Here is an 18,599-nt window from a genome sequence, read left to right as displayed (position 1 = left end):
TGAGCACGTGGTCACTGTAAAATGAAGTGGGATCACTCAGTAAAACTAAGTGAGAAATACATGTTGCCTGGATGCAAAGCCATGTTTCAGAGGATCAAAACCTTTTCCTTCATAATTGGGGCAAGGTGATTTTTTGTGAAGGGCAAGGTATAAGGGATGCAGAATATTGTGCCCGAGTGGTTGCCTCTCTGCCTTTATAGCATATGGTTTTGATTTTTACGGTAGCCTTTACTATAACACTTTATGATACCCTAATTTAACCTGCCAGTTTGCATACTCATCTTCCTAAAAATCATTCAGCTTCTACGCTTTCTCCTAAATTTTGCAAAAACATTTCAGTTTCCTGCTGCTTCGGGAAACTGACAGCCTCTTTACACAGCTCCTGATGTCCCCGGATCTGAGGCTGGCCCCTGGGCACGGGGCACTGTCCCCTTGGCAAGGCTGAGAACTTGGGAAACAGCCATCAGCCTGTGGCAACTTCAGAGTGCAATGGAGCTCTCTGGAGGTGACAGCTTTGTTTAGATCTGAAAAAGAAAAACAGGGAGCGAACCAGCCTGTCTTGGGGCAGGAGGTTATGAGAGGTAGGGATTAGCTGTCCAAGGCCTTGGTGCCAGGCTCGGAGCAGGCACAAACACTCCGTGCTCCGGAGGTCACCGGGCGGTGGCTGGGCAGTGGAACCAGCAGCAGGAGCGGATGCTGTCCTGGTAGCACCTCCCTGGGCTCTTCCCTGCACAGACAGGTCCTGAGCGGGCACAGCAGGTGGGAGTGTGTGCTCTGCACCTGCTGCCTTTAGCTCCATTCCTGCTGGGCAGCAGGGAATTCATCCGGCCAGACACTCCGCTGCCCTTTCTCCTTCCTGCAGAGGAAGAGCCCAGACTAAGCTAAGCCAGGGAGCCAGGGATCCAGGGAGCCAGGGAGCCAGGGATCCAGGCAGCCAGGGAGCCAGGGAGCCAGGGAGCCAGGGATCCAGCATCCCAGTGCCAGCCCTGGCGGGAGCACTTTCATCTGAGGAAAGGCAGATGTCACGCATGCAGAAGAGTTAGTCATGTGGGAAAAAGGCTGCTCAGGGGATTAAAAGGACTATTTGCCCAGCCCCCAGTTGGAAGCACGAGGAAGAGGAGAGGATGGGGGATTGTCCCCCAGCAATGCCCAGGGGTAGCCCAGCCCCTCTCCAGGAGCAGCAGGGAGATGAGCGGAGGGGCTGAAGCCACCCCTGGGCTGCTCACTGCCTTCACAGAGCCACTTTGCGGGAGCCCTCAAGGATTTGCCAGGTATTTAATCGAAGTGAGCTGCTCTTCGGCAAAGGGCAGAGCAGTGGCTCGGCCATGGCCGCTCCTTCTCCCTGGGGATGCTCCAGGACAGGCATCCCTGCAGCCACTGCCTTTCACAGCCCTTCTGCACAAAGTGGCCACCTTGGAACGCTTCTGTGTGTCCTTTATGCACTAGGCGGAATGACAAAGTGTAACAGAGAGCTTAAACAGTGCTCCTGTGTGGAAAAATTGTCCTGATAATGGTATTTTAAGCCATTTTAAGGGTGTGTGGTGTCCAATACATAATACAGAGGGGTTTTTATTGAGGCATGTCCTAACTGCAATTCTCTGTTATTGCAGTCCTACTTTCATAGCACAGTTCAGCCAACAACATGAGTGGTGAGGCAGAAAACCGCTCTAACAGAGCCAGAGTACAGCTGAACATCGGTGGGCAGCTCTTTCAGCAGATGTCAGACCACTCGTACCCTGGGGACAGGACTGGGACTATCAGGTAGGAGCTGGGAGCCACAGCAGCTGGGAGGGGTGGAGGGGAGACCTGGCACACGGGAGGAGAAGGAGCCTGTGTCAGCACGCCAGGTTACAGGCAGCCTTCGTGCTGTGGCAAAGTGACACAGCCCTTTGCTCCTGCCAAGCAGGCTGGCTGCCATGGCACACAACAGTGGATTTCACTGAGACACAGGTTGAACCCCAGCTGCTCTTCTAGCGCCCAAACCCATGGCTGCTGCCTTGCTGCCCTTGGAGGTCTGAATTTCCTGAAAAAGCTCCAGGTGCTTCCCTTTCTCAGCTGTTTACTATTTTCTTTTTGCTGTGGTCCCACTGTCTTCGTGGTCTCATCAGCTCTTCAGACCAGCATGAATGTCCACCACAAGAAATGCTCCTCACCCAAGCATGGATGGCCATCACCATCTCTGGCTATATAAATCACCGCCAGCTATGAGCCTGGCCAATCTGCAGAAAGTCTGCCATGCTAGTAAGGCTGACACAATCAAGTCCCTATCACCCCAGAGGGTGGCTGGGCACTGGAACAGGCTCTCCAGGGAAATGATCACAGTACCAACCTTGCCAGAGTTCAAGAAGGACTTGGATAACACTCTCAGGCACATGATGTGAGCCTTGGAGCTGTCCTGTGCAGGGCCGGGAGTTGGACTTTGATGATCCTTGTGAATCCCTTCCAACTCAGGATATTCTAGGATTCTATGATTCTACAAATCTGGTGTCTCCCATATGTCTTCTCAATGAGAGCAAATCCATCCATGAAGGTTTGATGGGCTTGAGGCTCAGTGACTCTTTGCTGTTCCAACACAGTTTTTCAAAACATAGCTTTGTGCCAATTCATCTCACAACTCATTTTTTCTCTTGTGTAAAGGCAATGGCAAGAAAGGTGGAGTGTGATTATTGTATTATTCCTCAGATATGATATCAAGGTTTGCATTAAGGTGTGTAATAGAAAAGAACTTAGAAATAGGGCTGAGAATTTGCAGCATAATTCAGCGTATCTGTACCTGCTCCATTTCCAGCTCACTGCAGTGCTTGCACACACATTAAAATGCAGGTGCAGAGGCAAGCCCTATATGAAATGTGGTGACACCCTTCCCTGCCCTATGGGTATCCCCTAGAAGTATCCTTCTCTCTGGGGGCTCCTGGGTCATGCATGTAAAGGGAGAAAAATAACATCTGCATACAAAAAAAAGGAGTTTTGAATCAGCCAGCCCTGTTTCAGTACCCTAAAAAGTACCCAATTCAGTGATGGTGCAATTAACTTGCCAGCATAGAAGAGAAAATAGGAGAGTTGAACTGAAGGGTCAACATAGTCTCAGTTCTCTACTGAAGAAGAAGTAATCAAGGTAATAATAGGCACAATTCTCTGCTCTGACAGACAACAGCTGAAACAACAGCACAAAACCTTTTCATCATTTCACCATGTGACAGTCTCACTGGCAAACTGAGAAGCGATGAGCAAGACAAGACTCACAAAAGGCACATAATTACTTAGAAAACAGGCTCTGTGGTTCTCAGTCAAGAAGAGGGGTCATTTGAATACCTCTCCTGAGCTTTACTATATCCCATATCATCTGGATGTGGGAAGAGAATATCTATCTATTAACAGGTTTTTGGGCATTGCCAAGCACTGCCAAGGGAGTCCTCCAAAGAATTACAATTCCAAATGATAATATTTTGAAAAATGGACTGAAATCAGTGCAATGTGCTTCAGTGCAGACAAATTTACAATGCAGTAATTGATGCCACCCTAGAACCAGATGTACAGAGAAAAAAAAGGGAATGGCTGAGCAAGTAGCACTACCAGAAAGATCTCAGCTGGCATAAGAGTCGATGTTGGCTGATGTTGCCAGAAAGAAAGTTTTGTATCAGCGAGGCACTGCATGTAAAATATTCCAGTAATTGGATTCCAGGTCATTGATACAGCTTCAGTTGTTTGCAGATATGGACACCGTCATTAAGGAAGCACAAAACATGGCAAATCTGGATGGCACCAAGTAGAGCGACAAGAAATTTAGGGAACATGACCTCTGGGGAAGGGTTGAGTGAATGCTGTTAACTTTCACTCAAAATAAATGTTTGTTAGAGGATTGAACATGGGTGAGAGAGATCAGTCACCCCTGGTCCACGGGACATGGGTACCACAAGATACTGAAGCCAGGTGTTTCCTCAAGGTCTCTGTTTTCTGGCTGTGCTTGCCAGATGCTTGTTGCTGGCTGTGCTGGCTGCTGTGCTGGCTTCCCAAGGGCTCCTGAGGGCTGGATCTCCTCTCCAGGGTTTGGCAATGAAGGGGCTGATTCCTGCTGCTCCCATGGGGGCAGACTCTTGGTGGTTTCAGAGAAACTCTGCTGGGAATGGGAAAGCAACCCTGTGGACGTGGCTTCAGAGTTGCATCTCAAAACAAACCCCCACAAGACACAAAACAAAACCAACCAAGTGATCCTGAGCAAAAATAAGCTAATTTAAAAAAATACTAAGGCATTGTCTGATCTATAACACTCAACCCAAGATGCATATCCAGAGCTAATTCATGCATTGATTTTCCCATTGATTTGCACTAACTGCTGGGTTCCTAGCTAGATTAGCAAAGGTATTTAAATATTAAGATGGAGTAATTTTAGTAGCTTTAGTCACCTTAGTACTTAAATGCAGTTGATTTATAGTTCAGATTAGGTCTTTACACAAGATACTGTGATCCCACAAAGTCTCTTGCTGCTTCTTGATGGCTCAGTGAACACATTTAAAATTCATGTTTTATATGCCCCGATTGCTTTGAAAATGAGGTCTGTTCCCCAAAACACCTGGGCTTTGCAAAGCCTTTAAAAACATGGCCCTAAGCACCCAACCAGGTAGCCTATCTCAGTCTAACAGGGGTTTCTTCTGGCCTGAGAGTTAAGGTTCTTGGCTTGGTGTTTCAGTGAAGTTTCTAAATATTTTTACAGCTTATCACCAACCTGTTAAAGGATTGACAGATTCTGAGCTACCAGAGACACGGGTAGGCTATAGATAAAGTGACCAGCTGTATCATTGACAGCACATTTGGGAAACATTAACCAAAAGTAAAAGCCTTTTATAAGAAGGCCATAAAATGGCAGGAGTAATTATGTTTTTCCAAAGTTAATCATTGACTTTTGTTTATTTGGCTTTTTATAAAAAAACTTTTTCCTTTCTCTCCTATAATGAATAAAGCCTATAAAAGGTCCAGCAAATTGGAATCAGCCTTTCTTCTTCACAGTGGCCATGCTTGAAGGCTGATGAGGCAGAGGCCAACAGAGAAGCTTACCTGAGGAAAGCTACTTCATTGAGAGGTTCTCATCCTGAACATGAACAAGTTGGTCCACTTCTGGCTTCTCTGCCACCTGAGCGCTGTTGTGACCCCTCAGGATGTCACACAAGAAGCCCAAAAGTTTTTAGAAGAGTTTAACAGCAGGGCAGAAAATATCAGCTATGAGAACTCTATTGCCTCATGGAACTACAACACCAACATCACTGAGGAGAATGCCAATAAAATGGTAAGTGCTCCATCCTGCTACTGTCTTAGGAATCTGGCACTTTCTGGTTTGTTTTGGTTCCACCAAGCTTGGCTGAAATCGGAGTGTTGCTTCTCTGGTAGCTGTGCTTCATTCTGGGGAGGACAGAGGAGATTGCTTTAATGTAGCAATGCTCACTGGATGTGCCTGGGCCCCTACCAGCCTCTACAGCCTTGGGTTAGTGCCTGGACTAACCTGCACAGGGGTGTCCTGAAGCTGGACTGTCCCTAGCCATCGCTTCAGGTCACTCCAGTGAGTGGAGGGAAAAGGCAAGGGAGCCCTGCATGTTCATCCTCAACATCTGCTGGGTCCAACACCACCACTGCCTCCTGGTGTAGTGCTTCTCTGTGGGGGTTTCCCTTTCCCTTTCCTCTTGGAGAGGGCATATCCTGGGGGTGAAGATCCTCTCTGAGGGCCTGGGGTAGGTGCTATCTGTGGTGCAAGGAAACAGGATTTGAATCTTGCACCTGCATGAGCTCAGGTCTCCCACTTTCCCTAAGACCAGACAACACTGGGCTTTTTATTGACACAGGCAGTTGTTTTACTTCTCAGTGAATATGCAAATATTTTCTGGATGCAGGCATTCTGTTAAATGTTTGCTGATGGATTTATGTAGTGGCCCACACCAGTTACCCAGTGGTGGACCTTTTCCCCTGCCCCCATCACTCTTCTCATTGTCAGGGCTGTTGGTAGACTGCCTGGAGGTATTAGACCAGGAAAAATGAAGTAAGATCACAGACTAGCAAATGCCAGAAGTGGAGTTTCTATTACAGTGGTCTTGTATGTTGGTTTGAAAGTCCATTTCTATCTGCAGGAAGAACCAAAGCATTTTTACTTATGCTGTCTTCCAGCACAGTTCTTGCTTCTCAACATCAGCCTCTGTCTGCCCCAGCCCCAGGGGTCTCTAGGCAAGAACTTGTCAAGAGCAAGCAGCCATGGTCTGCCTGGTTACTGATATTGCCATGCCTCAGCTCAGTATCTTGTAAGCTCAAAGCCTTTCAAAATTAACTAAACCACCTTGAATTTTGCTTTGTTTTAAAGTGGCATCCTTTTAAAAGTTAACTCTAGCCTTAGAGAAAACAATTCAGAGCATGAAAATGAAGCTGAATATCCTACATCTATTTTTGCCTAATGGCTGGTCTTTCACTTTGTGGTCATATAACTTAATTAAAACATGTTTTAATTATCATATTTCTTAATTAAAGCAAGGAGACTGGTTGCTGGAAGAAATCCTAATTGACTAATCATTGTCAATCTGGAATTTTTTCCGAGGCACCAGATACTTAAACTGTAATGTTTCCAAACACATAAAATGAAAGCCCTATATAGTATTTTCAGCATTAATGAGATGATAATAAAATACATGAGGAGATAACAGTAATAAAAAACAATTAGTCTAGTGTTCAGAGAGAACTTTTTCTCTCTCTTGATCTCTTTAGCAGTGCTGGTAGTAAACACACTGATTTCCCTCCTCCTGTTCTGCTGGACAGGAGTTAATGAATGCTGTCCCTTCTGGCTCCTTCACATTCATTTTCCTTGTAAATTGTGTCACAAACCCCACAACTATTCCTCTGACTTGCCAACCAATTCCTCTAATTGTGGAAATACCAGACAGCAAGATGCCTGCTTTCCCCTGGCTTTTGTAGCCAACGAGCCCCCTCTTCTGCCCTGCCACTCCAGAGGCACCTCTCTGTCCTGCTCTGGACAAGGAGCTCAGGAACACAGGCACAGCGATGCTCTTCCTCTGGGGGCTCATCAAGCTCTTGCCCACTGAGCTCTGCCAGCTGCTGAGGAGTGTCAGGACTGTTTGCTTCCATGAAGGCGAGAGTTTGGGAAGCCTCCAGTGATGGCTGCCCTCCTGCAGCTAGGATGGAGGAGGTGTGGGGATGGGATCACCACGGGTTCACATCTGCCACCAGCCCTCTCTGCTGGAGCCTGGAGCAGTGGGTGCTGTGCCCCTGTCACACAGGGGGCTGACCTAGGGCACAGCCCTCCAGAAAGTGCGGGTCTTTTGGGTGTGTCTGCACAGGGGTGAAGGGTGCCTGAAAGAGCTTTTCAGCTCTATGACACCTCAGCAGGGAGAGATGGGTGTTACAGGTGCCCTATGCACAAGCTGGGAATCTCTGGGATAAGCACAATTAAACTCTCCCAAGGACCCAGGTTAATTAGTACTGTTTTTATTGCCATTTGGAATTGGTGCTGATGTGTCAAAACACATTACTGTGTAAAAACACATTAGAAAAAGGTGAATAAGGCAGTCCCAACTCCAAATTGTATTCTAATGCTGCTACTTTGTGCACTGAAATTTGGGAGTTTCACATATCATGGTCTGTAATTGCAGAAGTGTTAAAAGCAGTCTCATGCAAAATGTTGAGATTTTGCACGCCCAATTTGGGCACCTGTTTAAAGCCTCCTTTGCCCAAGTATAATCTTTTATTTGCCAGCATTTCAGAAGAAAGCGATATTTGCATTTAAAACAGACTCACTATCATTATCTTGACTGATCAGTGCTCCTGCTACTGCAGCAGAAATGGGGATTGACATCTGGGTCACAGATCTCTTTGTGCCCTGACTTATTTCTTCACAGGTGGGTGAAGAAAAGCACTAAGGGAAGAAAACATGATTTAGAGTAGCAGGAGACAAAGCAAAGTCATGCTCAATCAATTATAACAAGCAAGGTGTGAATAGACAGTCATGCTTTTTGCTGTTCCCAAAGAAAGATGGATATCTGGATGTGTGAATAAAGCACAGCCAAAAAGCTCTCTAGCCATGTCACTGTGCCAATGCTCAGCCCGCAATCTGTGGGTGTTCTTCGCAAATGAAGCTCTTCCTAGAAGTGATATTTTTGTCCACTGAGTGCATCAGGCCACTCCACTCCTTTGGAGAGATTAATTCAGGGTTGTGTGAACCCCTTGCAGAACGAGGCGGGTGCCAAGTGGTCGGCGTTTTACAAGGAGGCCTCCGAGAATGCCAGCAAATTCTCAGTGGACAGCATCACGGATGACCTCACCAAGCTCCAGATCCAGACCCTCCAGGACAGAGGATCGTCTGTGCTGCCATCAGAAAAGTATAACAGAGTAAGTTGTTGAATGTAGTTCATAATTTTTGGTGGGTGAGTTCTGCTGCTTGCCACAACACCCTCAAGGCAGGGCGTGGTGCTGTCACCAGCCCTCTTGTTTTGGGATGATGCAGTGTGGGGTACAGAAGTGTACCTGTTCTAGGTGCTCACAGCAATACAGAACTGTGGGGTACAGAAATGTACCTGTTCTAGGTGCTCACAGCAATACAGAACTGTGGGGCACAGGAGTGTACCTGTTCTAGGTGCTCACAGCAATACAGAACTGTGGGGTACAGAAATGTACCTGTTCCAGGTGCTCACAGCAATGCAGAACTGTGGGGTACAGGAGTGTACCTGTTCTAGGTGCTCACAGCAATGCAGAACTGTGGGGTACAGGAGTGTACCTGTTCCAGGTGCTCACAGCAATACAGAACTGTGTGGTACAGTAGTGTACCTGTTCTAGGTGCTCACAGCAATACAGAACTGTGTGGTACAGTAGTGTACCTGTTCTAGGTGCTCACAGCAATACAGAACTGTGGGGCACAGGAGTGTACCTGTTCTAGGTGCTCACAGCAATACAGAACTGTGGGGTACAGGAGTGTACCTGTTCCAGGTGCTCACAGCAATACAGAACTGTGGGGTAGTCTGGCCTAGGAAGCTGGTTGCTATTTCTGTCAGCAGTTTTGTTATGGAATAAATTTCAAACACACCTCAGAACAGTCCTTCACTTATAGCTGGATTGGCCATAAAACCAAGAAAGGACATGTGATAAGTGCTTGGTGAAGTCCAGATGTAGGGCAATGAGCAGGAAGGGATGGGTAAAAGGCCATTCAATGAGTCAAAAAGGTGGAGATGGAGGTTTCTTCCTCTGAACATGTTACCTTATCACACTGTGAAAAAGGAGGAAGGTTTCATTGCATTGGGCACCCTGGGATGCCTGAAAATGGGGAAGGTTCCATAGAAAGCTGCTGAAGTCCAGCAAGATTTGGCAGGAATCATAATGAGATTTGACATTTGCACTGAAAAGTTCACCTAAGAGGCAGGTGTATGGATAATGACCATACCTGAAGTTGGAGTGAGTAGCTATGTAGACTCAAAAGGGATTTATAACCAAACACTTGAGAGTTAAATTACTTTCCCTTTGCTGAAGATCAAATTGAAACATAGCACTGAGTCATGGGAACCTGCAGTCCAGGATCCTACAGTCCTAATTACAGAAGAATCCTGAGATTTTTCTGCTATGGTCAGCAGTGCTAATCACCATGCAATGGAAGCAGCAGATTGACTGGATCTCTTGTCTGATCCAAATAAGATGCATTTCTGAAAAACAGGTTGTGTTGGTGGGAATGCTGGCAGTTCATACAAACATATTTATTTTGGATAACAGCAGTGCACCAATGGTAATGTTTCCCTGTTGTGGAGGTATGTTCTTCAGTACCCTCCTTGTTTAGAGCCTTAGAATTTCCTAGATAATGGCCTTTGGGGATGAAGTTGTTGATTCATATTTGAAAAGTGACTTTTTATAAAGTCTGATGAGGTTCCATAGGAATATCTAAGTATTCTTCACTGACACAAAAATTTGCCTGGGCACCAATTTAATGCTGACAGAGGTAAAGTTAGAGCTACTCACTAACTACCCCTCCCACTGACAGCTGTTCAGAGTTCTGATTTAAAGCTCTAAGTGAGAAATTGCATAGTCCTAAAGGGAAAGATAAAAGTGGTACATGTTTTCCTTGAGGCATGAAGATGTGAAAACATAAAAAATATTTAGAACAAATCTATGTAGCATAGGTTCTGAGATAGTGCTGAATGATTTCAGATGCATTTTGGCCTTCAGCTGGCCCAAGACATGAGCTTCTCTGTGATGGAGTTCAAGCAGCTCCATGCAATCAGTGTGATGTGATGTTAACACCCACAGGCTGGCAGCACCTGCCAAAGGGGCCCCTTTTGCTGCCACTCAAAAGCCGCAACCTCCCTGCAAAGTTTATGTGGGTCCATGCTTATGGAAGCACATTGATAAACTTTATTTTTTTATTGCTGCTGTGTATTGACAGCTCCCTCGTGACAGTCAGTGCTCACTGAATCCAGAGCTCTGGCTCACTGGATATTAAGAACCTGTAGTTATGTCATATATTTGGGAGATTATCTGTCTTTTCCAGCTAGGTCTAGTTCAGTAATGCATTTAGGCAAATTCTTTCATGAATCCCTCCTGAGCTCAAACATACACTTAACTATTAAGCTGGTGGGTGAAGTGTTGATTCTAGATCTTAAGGAATTAGCATAATTGGCTGTTATTTTGCACAGAGTGGGTTTCTAACAGGCTATCTTGCATCTAACTTGCAGCTGGGCACTGTGCTAAATACAATGAGTACCATCTACAGCACTGGGACCGTCTGTAAAATCAACAATCCATCTGAGTGTTTGGTGCTGGAGCCAGGTATGACACCAACCACTGCCCCTACTGTGTTCTTCACCCTGAGGGTGCAAAAAGAGAAAGCCAAAGGGTGGCTCCTGACTGCAAAAGAACAGGCTGTAATCTCAACAGATATTTCCTGCTATCTAAAGCTTAGTCATAATTTAATTGCATCTTGCAGTTCAGGGACCTTCTGCCCATGAGACATACTGTCTCCTGTTTGTAGCAAGAAAAAATTGGAGAGGGCTGCTCATGTTGTGTGCCTGTCACTTGGGATTTGCCTGTCTCACAGAAAATCTATTTTTTATTCCCTGCCATCAGTTGTGTTGAGGCCAGTCCTAAGAATTCTACCAACTTAAGGGAAGCTAATATGGAGAGAGCATTTAAGAGATTCACTATGTACTCCACGCTTCTTAAAGACAAGGGAAAAACCTTAAATTAGAAAAAGATGCAATGAAATAATGAGATATTTTTAGTATATCAAATACAAAGTGTTTTCTTCTCTGTTCATGAATTTCTTTCACTTTGGTTTGTTTGTCTGCTGTGAAAGAAAAATTCTACTTTTTCAAAGCCTAGTACCTACTTTTTTGTTCTGACAGGTCTGGATGCTATTATGGCTGACAGCACTGATTATTACGAGAGACTGTGGGCCTGGGAAGGCTGGAGAGCTGATGTTGGCAGAATGATGAGACCATTATACGAAGAATATGTTGAACTTGAAAACGAGGTTGCAAGGCTTAATGGTAAGTCACCCTTCCTTCCTTCCTTCCTTCCTTCCTTCCTTCCTTCCTTCCTTCCTTCCTTCCTTCCTTCCTTCCTTCCTTCCTTCCTTCCTTCCTTCCTTCCTTCCTTCCTTCCTTCCTTCCTTCCTTCCTTCCTTCCTTCCTTCCTTCCTTCCTTCCTTCCTTCCTTCCTTCCTTCCTTCCTTCCTTCCTTCCTTCCTTCCTTCCTTCCTTCCTTCCTTCCTTCCTTCCTTCCTTCCTTCCTTCCTTCCTTCCTTCCTTCCTTCCTTCCTTCCTTCCTTCCTTCCTTCTTTCCTTCCTTCCTTCCTTCCTTCCTTCCTTCCTTCCTTCCTTCCTTCCTTCCTTCCTTCCTTCCTTCCTTCCTGAAAGTAGTAAACATACTGCAGTCTTACACAATTTCCCCAGGAATTCAAAACACCTAATTTGCACATAATTTACTTTTGGTGTGCATGTCTCAAAGTAAGAGGCAATACAGACAAACTGCCATTGACCAGTTCAGAGGTTTCTTCCCAGCCTGGAACAAGAGGCACCTTTTTGTTGGCATTTTTCCCAAAGGCCATAATGCATCAGTGACTGTCATTACACACCACCTAGAACTGCACCATTTGTGATTTACGGCCAAGCACACTCCATTTAAACAGCTTCTGAGTGTTGCTGAGTTTTGGTGGCATCTCCTCTTTCCTATGGGCCTTGACCTTCTTGCAGCAGCCACAAGCACTGGTACACTTACAAGCATTTTTCCCTAGCTGGAATGATCAGATTTGGTAGGCCTGGGACAGCACGTGCAGTTGGGTGTTCAAAAAGGATTTTGTACTAAGGGAAGCATGCTTCCAGTCTGAGATCTCCACACAAATCATATGGAACTGTTTTTTCAAGGAACAGTAACAGCTGCTTTCTAATTTTCTTTTGGGGTCTTCTAAGATAGCTTCTGAAGCAGCTACATCATCTGTCTCTTGGCCAGACTGCAGCTGTATCACCTGCTTTCCCATCCTCCTTGTTTTGCAAAAACTGTCCAGCTGGAGCTGAGTAAGAAAATATGGCCCACATAGTAAGACAGAGAAAAAAGCCAAACATTAAGAAATGGTCATTGTGGCCTTCCTCTGTACCACTAAGGAAGAGACTTGAGCTGGGAGACATTTTTACTCCAGGCTTGATGGTGCTCAGTGGACTGGAAGACTTAGTGGAATTGGGAGCTGAATTTCACTTCTGGTGTCTGCAGGTGTCCTGGTGGTTTAGTTTCTGGAAGAGGGAGCACGTATTCAATGTCCACCAGTTTATGCCTTCTGTGAGAACCCCTCAGCATCCAGCTTGAGCAGAGACTGCTGTCCCTCATAGCTGCAGGAGCTCCAGTCAGGATTCCTGATTTCCTTTGGCCTCTATCTCTAAACAGAATGACCCTAACTAGCAGATAACCACGACATCAATTTCTGAATTTCTTGGAAATCTCCCATACCTTCATGTTCATGGGACAGGCCCTCAGGGAGGCTTTTTCCTCTCGGCTAAACCCAAACTATCTTACATTTTGCTGCTTTGCTTTGGGAGAAGGCTGCAGGTCTGCATGGGATCTGCAGGGAGCTGCACTTCTGCAGACCTAAGCAGTATCACATGTGGTGTCCTCATGGGATACATCCATGCTTTACAGGTTATTCTGACTATGGAGACTACTGGAGAGCAAATTATGAAGCACAGTCTCCAGAAAATTACAAATACAGCCGTGACCAGCTGATTGAAGATGTGGAGAAGACATTTGAACAGGTAGAGGCAGGAAAAGCTCTTACTTGGGTTGCAGAGTTATGTTTGGAAATGGTGGGATCATGTACTGATGTTATGAATGAAGATGAAACCTGCTTTAAACTGGCTGATCTCAGTCTTTATGGGTTTAACAGAAGCAGATGTGAGGAGACATACATGATATTTCTACCTCTGTAGCTGTTCAAGGACCAGCTTGGTCCCCAAAGGCTGGGAAAGAGGGAGCTGTGCAGGTCCATGTCTCTCCTTTAGGCAGGGTCCATGGGGTAGATGGCACCCTTGATACTCCAGCTCTAAGGTTAGCAGTGCTCCCTCCCTCCCTCATACCTGAGCAGGACTTCTGTGGCTGGAATCTGGACTCAGTGCCTGAGCCCTGAGGCAGGGGGCAAAGCTCAGCTGCACGTTTGGGGTGCAATTACCTACCAGGAGCTTTTTGTCAGAGAGAGCTTCAAGGCTGTCAGTTCAGCAGCAATGAGTGGAATACAGCAAAATGAAAAAAAGAAATAAATTGTTTCCTTCTCCTCCTCTGCCTCCAGATAAAACCTCTGTATGAGCAGCTGCATGCCTACGTGAGACACCAGCTGGGGAAAGTGTACGGCCCCGAGCTCATCAGCTCCACAGGAGGCCTCCCTGCTCACCTCCTGGGTACGTCAACATCCATGTCCTGCAAGCCTGACTTTACACACAGAACAGTCACCGTCAAGGCACATGGCTGGACAGTAATCTGACTGTTTAATCAGGATATTAACAAAAAGGTTACAGATAAGAGAAGGGTACAGAAGAAACGGATGAACTCCTAGCAGAGATGACATAAGTGGCAGGAAGGGAAGGCAAGTGTTCGCATCCTCACCAAACCTCACATAGCCCAAACTCTAGCACTTGTCTGGGACATTTCCCTCCCCTCTGCAGCACTTGTATTCCTTAGAAGTGAGAGTTTCAGAGAGACTTGTTTTTACTTTCAAATTTTGCTCTAAGATCCCACATTTCATGACTTGCCTTTTAAATCATGCAGCATTAAGCTGCCATAACTGTTGAGTACCTGAACATGGACAACAATCATGAGGACTAACAAAAAGGATGTTCAGTTTTCATACACTTTTTGTGACCAGTCTTGAAACTGTATTATCCAAGAATTGCTGATATTGGGTAATATAAGGATCCTTGACCTGAGTTTGACCTATGCATGACCTTCCAGAACTGTTCCCCTCCACATCTGGATCAGGCCTGATTAGATGAATAGGAATCCCTATTTTTGACACTGCTCAATTTGTAGACCTGTCTGGCACCTTTGAGCAATACAAAATAAATAATTTAAAGTATTTGTTTTTTCCTCTCTTTTTATGAAGGTGATATGTGGGGTAGATTCTGGACAAATCTGTATGCCTTGACTGTTCCCTATCCAAACAAACCAAACATTGATGTAACTTCTGCAATGGTTGAACAGGTAAGACATGCCTTTATGCAGTATGCATTATGTAACAAATCTAGAAGGTATAGAAATTATGCACCACAAATCAGCTGCTCTCTAGGAATCCATGTCTGCCCTCAGGCAGACACACTGCCAACAAAGTGTTGCTTTTTGCATCCTTTTTTTGCTTTTCACCTATAAGTGCTTATGCATTTTTCACTGTACCTATCCCCTTAGCTGTTCTCTGTTTTCCTTCACCCTCTTTGACCCCCTTAATCTTGTCTCCAAGTCTATTTTCCTCAGAGACACTTATCCATTAAGAGATATATTTTGTACTTACTAGAGTGGGCTGGTATCAAATATGACCTTTGTCAGCCATTATCATAATCAGTTTGTCTATCACAGTTTGTTTGATTTTTGCCTTGTTTATTTGTATACAGCTAGAGAAACTGCAATGCTGCCTGTTATCTTTTGATAACTGCATAGCACCCTAAGGTCTATGTTTGAGATCTGTAGAGCTAACAGCTGAGACAGCACCTTTACCAGACTAAGAGCATGGGTGAGGATAGTCTTGCCAAAGCCTTATTCCTTTTTTAAATTAAAAGGTTATAGATGGGATTTGGTTTCTGAAATGCAATTATTCACCTGAAAACTACTCTCGTCTCATAAGCAGCACTCCATGAAAATGTTATGCTGGTAAAAGAAGGAATAGTTCAATTTGATTCATTAGCAGTTTGCACAAGTCTGCATCAATCTCACCTCTGTTTTACACTTCTGATCCCCTTGTAGTCATAAATTTGTGTCCGTTGAAGTACCACTGCAAGAAGGGAAGCATTGTTTACAGAGCTTTTGAGCAATGGGTGGGCTCATCCTCGTTGGTGGGTGTGCCCCATTTGGGATTTTCACCGAAATGAGCTGTTTGCCATCCAGCTCTCTGTGAGAGCTCAGTCCAGTAAATGCAGAGCTCCTGGTGGGTAGAATAATGGAACTGCTGAATGGCAAAATTATCCTGAACATAACCATGCAGTTTTAATCTGATAAGCAACTCTCATAGATACATTTGCCAGGTTTTATGGTTATGGCTGAAATCTCTCATGCTCATCTGCTGGGAATGTAGCTCCACTTCCTCAAATGAGTTGTCCCCAAGTTGGTTGAAGTGATTGAAGGGTCGGATCACAGATCTGACATGCTGCTGTCAGGAATGCAGATCTTACCTTACCTTATCTTTTATTGAGAGCTTCTTTGGTTTGGGTCAGGTGCTATCTGCTGAACTGCTGAGCACATAAACCTATTTTATTTGCAGGAAAACACTTAATTATAGTTCCCAGAAGAATTCACAGAAGTGCCAAAGGCAGAACTACTGACTTACTCTCAACTGACCAGGTGCAGGTGTGAAGCTCCTGAGAAAGAAATACGAAGTCGTCTGCCCTGCATTAAGGAGGGCACTGGGAACAGGCTGCATGCAGAAACAGAGGTTAATGGTGGCATTATCTCTTTCAGAACTGGGATCCACTTAAAATATTCCAATCTGCTGAGGACTTCTTTGTTTCCATTGGCCTTTATCACATGACTGAGGGCTTCTGGAATAACTCTATGCTTATAGAGCCAACTGACAACAGGAAGGTTGTCTGCCATCCTACAGCATGGGACCTGGGCAACAATGATTACAGGTACTGAAATTGCCGTGATCCCTTTTTGCACAACCTCCTAGAACAATTGTATTTTCACTAAAGGTGCACCATGCTGTCTTAAGTTATAATCTCTCCTCTTTTTTTTTTTTTTATTTTCTGGCTGAAAAGAGGGGGAAGGAAGACAAGAGAACAAGGATCCTGTGGGACTATAAATCTTTCTGTATAACTTTTCCTGTGAAGATCTATTCAAATTTACTAGTAGATCTACTCAAGATCTACTGTCAAATTTTAACTGAGAGTTGTCTAATATTTTTATGAATTAGAGAAATAATGACTATGTTCTAGGGCTTAAGGAATAGACAGAAAACCAGGTGAGCTTTGTGGACAGTTGCATGTTTTGTAGCAATGGCAGTAGGTCCCTGGGTAGCAAGGGAAAATCTCCTGAGAGTCCACTGTCTATCTTTAGCAGAGTTATCCAGTTTAATGAAAATCCATCAGTCTCTTCCATATTTGGGAAAGGAGCAGGACAGCAAGTTCCCACACAATGAATACTTCTTGCAGGAATTCTGACCCCTCTTGCAGTCCCCACAATTGCCCAGGGAAAGAAGCTGGTGCACAGCAGAGCCTTGTGAAACACGTCTGTATCCTACCTCAGCAGTCAGGGGAAGGGGAAAAGAAACCTTGTTTGGGAGACATTCCTTTAGCAAATAGTACCTACATGAGGATGAAGTAGCAGGCTTCACCAACACACAGGGTTTTATACATTACAGCCTTACTAAGATTGGTGGTGGTTACTCCCTCCACACACAGTGAGTTTATTGCCAGGTTCTAGGGAGCAGCTGTTCTCACAAAACAGCAGTTTTCTCTTACTCCCTGGACTATTTCAAGGTGGCTGAAGGTGTTTTGCTGCAGCAGGAGGATCTGCACTACAGACCAGGATTAGCTGCCCTGGTTTTGCAAGGGGCATTTGCAAGCTCTGGAGGGGCTTTGCCCTCTGGCTGTGCAAACAGGGCCCAGGCAGCCTTCCTCCGGGCTACTCTCTCTCTAAGCACCCTTTGTTGTGGTGTGCAGGATCAAGATGTGCACCAAGGTGACCATGGACGACTTCCTGACGGCGCACCACGAGATGGGCCACATCGAGTACGACATGGCCTACGCGGCGCAGCCCTACCTGCTGCGCAGCGGCGCCAACGAGGGCTTCCACGAGGCCGTGGGCGAAATCATGTCCCTGTCTGCAGCCACTCCTCAGCACCTCAAGGCTCTCGGTCTCCTAGAGCCAACCTTCCAAGATGATGAAGGTAAATAAATGCATAAATGTTTTGTGTTCATTTGAAAGCACTTGCTGGCCTAATTTTGTAGCAGAAGATTGTGCTTACAAACTCAGCAATCAACTGGCAGGTTTCTGATAATCTTATTCCTCTAATTTACCAGAAATACTATGTTTTCCCCAAATCACATTGTGAAGCAAGGATCACTGCTTTACAATGCTGTTACATAACTTAAAAAGAAATAGCTAGCACTTCACTACTTTTAGTACTGAACAACTTATTCTTAAATCTTCATAGTTCATTTAGATGAGTCTGCAAAACTCTTTTGAATCTCTGTGGCATGAATCCATACATATCTCTATCAAGCTATGTATTTAGCAGTTCAAATGCAACTGAAACCTTGAGATTTACATCTCCTACTTAAGTGAATATTGAGTGACAACAAAGGTAGGCCCTCATTATAATGCAGTTCATCTGGCTCCTAAGCACTGCCTTAGATGGACAAAGATGCACATTTTTATACATTTTGAGATGGCTTCAGCTCAGAATCCTCGGAGACTGGTTCTCAGTGGTGGGTAACTAAATGTAAATTCCAAAGGACTAGGTTATTTAAGAGTTTGGGGGAAAGAGAGACAAAACTGTATCATTCCTAAATGATCTTATCTCATGTTTTTTTCAGTAGTATTCTTTCTTCCACTTTTTCTTTAGTAAAAATCTGTAATTCAAACAAGATGTAAGCATTAGCTGTAAAGGGAAGCAACTTTAGCCATTTAATCAGATACTAATTGCTACCATAACCATAACCATTACCTTAACTGCTTCTCTCTCCAGAAACTGAAATCAACTTTCTGCTCAAACAAGCACTAACAATTGTTGGAACAATGCCTTTTACTTACATGCTGGAGAAGTGGAGGTGGATGGTGTTTAAGGGTGAGATTACAAAGCAGGAATGGACCAAACGGTGGTGGGAGATGAAGTAAGTCTGAGAAACAAAGGGGATTTTTTTTCATATGAACCTGCAAGCTCAACC

General features: G+C 45.0%; 1 protein-coding gene across 1 annotated transcript in view; it reads left to right on the top strand.

The window, feature by feature from the left end:
• Positions 1-1,642: 1,642 nt before the first annotated feature.
• The window catches only part of ACE2 (angiotensin converting enzyme 2), a 28,542-nt gene continuing 11,585 nt past the window's right edge, over positions 1,643-18,599 (top strand). The window contains exons 1-12 of the mRNA XM_033051740.1: positions 1,643-1,761; positions 3,856-3,907; positions 5,078-5,281; positions 8,218-8,376; positions 10,701-10,794; positions 11,370-11,513; positions 13,156-13,268; positions 13,799-13,907; positions 14,609-14,706; positions 16,171-16,340; positions 17,373-17,599; positions 18,401-18,545. Coding sequence (XP_032907631.1) covers positions 1,643-1,761; positions 3,856-3,907; positions 5,078-5,281; positions 8,218-8,376; positions 10,701-10,794; positions 11,370-11,513; positions 13,156-13,268; positions 13,799-13,907; positions 14,609-14,706; positions 16,171-16,340; positions 17,373-17,599; positions 18,401-18,545 — 1,634 coding nt within the window. The remainder of the gene's footprint in view (positions 1,762-3,855; positions 3,908-5,077; positions 5,282-8,217; positions 8,377-10,700; positions 10,795-11,369; positions 11,514-13,155; positions 13,269-13,798; positions 13,908-14,608; positions 14,707-16,170; positions 16,341-17,372; positions 17,600-18,400; positions 18,546-18,599) is intronic.

This window comes from Catharus ustulatus, chromosome 2 (genome assembly GCF_009819885.2).
Source record: "Catharus ustulatus isolate bCatUst1 chromosome 2, bCatUst1.pri.v2, whole genome shotgun sequence".
NCBI lineage: Eukaryota > Metazoa > Chordata > Aves > Passeriformes > Turdidae > Catharus > Catharus ustulatus.
This window is presented reverse-complemented; position numbering and strand designations above follow the sequence as displayed.